The 4,344-nt window shown below is 43.0% G+C and overlaps 1 protein-coding gene across 1 annotated transcript; it reads right to left on the reverse strand.

Annotated features, from left to right (window-relative positions):
* Positions 1-1,998: 1,998 nt before the first annotated feature.
* Positions 1,999-3,865, reverse strand: hoxb1a (homeobox B1a). The gene is made up of 2 exons (XM_042086330.1): positions 3,205-3,865; positions 1,999-2,312 (listed from the first exon to the last, which is right to left on the reverse strand). Exons 1-2 carry the CDS (start codon positions 3,839-3,841, stop codon positions 1,999-2,001), a joined length of 951 nt encoding a protein of 316 aa, XP_041942264.1. The 5' UTR covers positions 3,842-3,865.
* Between the last annotated feature and the right edge of the window lie 479 nt (positions 3,866-4,344).

The raw sequence follows: 4,344 nt of genomic DNA on the forward strand, positions 1-4,344 counted from the left end.
TTCATTTTTACTCAGACATTATAATTCACAACCTAAAGTCCTGTATACACAAAGCAATGTGACGATGTTGTTTTAACATCTTCACTGAGACTAAGTCTGTCGGATAATTGGCCACTGATTTTATTTAAATTATTAATAGCAACCCTGAATGTGGTCAAATTCCCCCCATGAAACAATTCTCACTGTAGCTAATGCAAGTTATACATTTTGAAGGTGTTGGAAGGTTGCTAAATTTTCAAATAGTAAAACATTATGGGCTACTTGATTTAGTGAAAATGAATCATATCTTTGGTACACAGTCAGAATATTCACGTAACATAGGTTTCCAAGTAATGTTTTATATTTATGTTCTATAAATACTATTTCAATTCTTTATTACCAATTGTTTGTCTCCACTGTATTTGCCATGCAAATAAAATGTTTAAATACCATTTCCACACCTGCTAGTGACAGAGTGGCATTGTGGTTTTGTTTGCATGTGTTTTTCCATTCGATTTAGAGCTTTTTTGCCAAATATGTACAGATCTCCACACCACCAGTGAAGGTGGGTAACGGAGTCTGTTTACATGTTTAGATATCCCAAAGGCGTCGCGAGGTAAAAAGGTCAGCGCCAGTCACTAGAAATCTCGGCTGCATTCCACACACAGCTCCTCGCACAGCCAGGCTTAATTCGCTGGCTGGTGGTCGCTCTCTCCGGAGTGCTGGGGTGAAATCGGACCTAGTAAAGACAGGGATTCCCCCCAGTGAACGTCCGTGGCAGATTTATGTGTTTTTTGAAAAAGTGTGGGGTTTGCTTAGTGCAACGTGGACAGATAGCGAGCAGCCTACATCCCTTGATTGTAGATTATCTAAATGTATCATAGTAAATGTCACGTTACAGTAAGACTTTTGCTGGCTAGTGAAATATAGCCTACCCTACTCAGTCTCAACACAGAAATTAACCAGAAAATAAAATGGCAGATTGTGTCTGGAGAACTTACTTTCACACACGGACGTTGTAAAAATGTAACTTTATTTGAGGTAGTTGCAAAGATGAGACATAATTGAGACTTGTAGGGGTTTCAGAATAAGACACACAGACAACTAATAAAACTCAGTTCGCCTGTGAACAGATTCTACGAAATACATTCAATTGTCCCAAACCAATAAAACAAACTGGGGCATAGCCTACTAAAACACTGTGCTGCCATACTTCAGCTCACCAATTAGCAAACGCATTTTGAAAACCAGATCCTTTCACAGGAACAGGTGCATAAACATTGCATGATAGCCTACATTTTCCTGAGCTTTACTCTCTAACAGATAACAGAAATAAATAGCTAGGCCTACCCATCCATAACGACAATCAAATATCCTATAATGCAAGTTATTCTTTGTTTCACATTTACAAATCATTTTAAAGAATTATGTATTTGAATTTAATTGTGAGCTCTCTTATAAAAAAGTACAAATCTGACCGTGGTCTGTATAACGATACATTTAGATAACCAACGTTATAAGACAATACCCTGTAACCGTAGTGCAAAGGGTTTTAAGCGAACCGTGGGACAAAAAAATAAACATATCAATTTAAGAGTGAAAATTGCCAGTGTTACACCAAACAAGCTAAGACATCAAAACAAGAAAACTAAAATACGTTCTATAAAACAATATCGTTTTATGCCAGAAGGCTCCCTGTAATGTCAATTAAAGGCTCACTTCGATATTAGTAAACATGTGAAAGTGCATTGCATGAAGACCCTGTACATTGACTATGAAAGTACAATTTTCCGTACAAAATGGATGCCCATCACGCATCATCAGTTAGAAATCTACAGGAGCTCACATCAAGTGATTAACTGGAGCAGGAGCTGCAAAACAATTTGCAGCACAATCCCTCTACATAAGTATTGCATAAGATGGGTATATGTTTCCTGTTCGACCCTACTTATATTTTTAACCTCATAATAATTTATTACGTGGTGATTCAGTGCCACAAGTTCCGTCTCATTTGACCCATTAAGTCTCGGAGCTCGGTGACGCCCCGGGGGACGTGGAGGTGGAATGGTCAGAGTTCTCCTCGAAATCCTTGGTTGCGCTCGTGGCAGGAGCAAGTCCTTCTTTCTCGCGCTTCTTCTGCTTCATCCGTCTGTTCTGAAACCAGATCTTCACCTGGGTCTCGTTCAGCTCGAGCGTGGCGGCTATCTCCACGCGCCGCGCTCTCGTGAGGTACTTGCTGAAATGAAACTCCTTCTCGAGCTCCGTCAGCTGCTTCGTTGTGAAGTTGGTCCGGATGGTGCTCTGTGGGCCCAGTCCGTAATCTGTCACTTTTGCTGCGTGAAAAACAGACGGTGTCAGACAAGGGATTTGGCATGGATAAGTGACATGACATGGACAAGAGTTAGAACTGATTTTCACAGCCTTTTGGTCCGTCTTAAGCGCAATAAAGCAAATCATGTTGGTGATCATATGACTTTAAAACTCCATGAGTTCACTGTAAGCCTGTGGAAAATATTTCACATATAAATGTCTCTTATCAGAAAATGATGTTCACAAACACCATGGTTCAACAGGCTATCATGTGCAAACACTCTAAACTTAGCACTTCCCACTATAATACCACTCAGAGTCTGTGGAAGAGGCATTCACCGTGATACAATTCCATTGCATTCCCCTCTCAGGCTTTTATGAGTGTATGGGATGTGAGATCACTTTTGATTTGGATTTAAAACAAAGTATATACTTGGCATTCGAGAGTAATTCCGTAGTAGGCCAACGTATAGCACAATCCTTCGAGTGACTTGACAAGGAAGGAAAGACTGTGAATACAATGGGGGCCAAAAAACGAATGCAGCCCAGGGAGACCTTGTAGAAGTTAAAGATAACAGGGCTGGGGCATTTCCTATGGAGAAAGAAAGCACGTCTGCTCGATGCATTAGTGCAAGGGGGTAGGGGAGAGGGAGAGGAGAGCTGGATGTTTGCAGGCCAACTCTCCGCAAGGCGCGTCTGGGTTGAGATATCACACTGTTTCGGGGCCAGTCAAAGTAAGTACCATATGTTGTGCCTCAGAGATATAGGGTATTTCCTCTGTTTCAGAGTGCTCTGGAGCAACTCTGGAAATATTCGATGGAAACGCGCGATGAACGTCATGGTGCAGATTAACACACAATTGAAAGATAATTTCTCCTTACAACATGTGCATGGTAAACAGTTACACAAACTCACCTGTTTTCGGAGGGTTCCTTTTGACTTTCATCCAGTCAAAAGTCTTCCCTGCTTGTTTCTGATCTGTTAAGCTTTCTCTGCCCTGAGAGACCGATATGTCTGCATATGTGCCTTGTAAATAACCCCGCTGATGGTCTTGACCCTCGCAGCTGTGATGTTGATAAGGGGCTGAAGGAACGGCCCCCTGCGCTCCACAGTAAGCACCGGCTAGCGATCCGTAGTTTGGTCCGACATTGGGAGCGGTGAAGCCTTGTGATTGATAGTACATTGCGTCCTGCTCGTGGTTTATGTAGTACTGATGATGTCCATAGTCCTGACTGGCGCACGACTGCGGTCCATAACCGGTGGCAGCGGTGCCACTGTAAGGTAGGCCTATAGACGTGTGATGAGTCTGAGGTTGGTGATGCGCATAACTGCTGTTCTGGTGCTGATGTTGGGAGGCCGCTGCTGAACTGCTGCTTCCCACGAAATGTCGTCCATCAGGGGTGAAGCTGTCATTTGTAGTGCCGTTACCCGTGGGGAAAGGGCCCGAATACCCTTGATCCAAGTGGTGGAATCCAGATTTGGGCGAGTAGGCGTTCGTCCCACGGTTACAAATTGTGTACTCCAAGTAAGAGTTCATTCTGGAATTGTCCATGCGCAATTGATGACGGAGGGTCAACCTGCGTTGTGGGGAAAGCTTCCTGCCCTGCAATCTCTCGACAGTATGTCATACGGAAGAGAGGAAAAAAATGCTTACCTCCTAAGTATTCTGACCGTGCTTCCCTATAACACAGTTTTACCTCAGCTGCTCGTCACGTGACCCGTCACGGCGCCAATAGTGAAGGGACGTCCAGAAGTTTGTCAGCGCACCGCGACCATCCATCACGCGTCTGACATTTGCATGACAAAGCCACTTCAATCAAACTAGCCCATCAATCTGATAACAGCACGAATATGTCAAGCCCTGTAAAAAAGGCTCTCCCTAACAGCGAAGAAAGAAATAAAGAAACAGTGGTCTGAAAGATCTTGCATGGAAGTTTCCACTCTCTATTCTCTCTTTATTTTGCACACTACTTTACCTAACTTGGTAAAATAGTAAAACTTAGAGAATTCCAACTCACCTTCCCCAACTGTTAGGCCGTGTCGTTAAAAAATGAA

The sequence above is a fragment of the Alosa sapidissima genome, chromosome 3 (genome assembly GCF_018492685.1).
Source record: "Alosa sapidissima isolate fAloSap1 chromosome 3, fAloSap1.pri, whole genome shotgun sequence".
Classification (NCBI taxonomy): domain Eukaryota; kingdom Metazoa; phylum Chordata; class Actinopteri; order Clupeiformes; family Clupeidae; genus Alosa; species Alosa sapidissima.

What these genes read in the sequence shown, in the direction of transcription:
- hoxb1a (XM_042086330.1), bottom strand. Translation starts at nt 3,841, where the DNA reads ATGGACAATTCCAGAATGAACTCTTACTTGGAGTACACAATTTGTAAC. An exon ending in AAGGAACCCTCCGAAAACAG is followed by an intron (nt 2,313 to 3,204) that starts GTGAGTTTGTGT and finishes TTTTTCACGCAG; the next exon opens with CAAAAGTGACAGATTACGGA.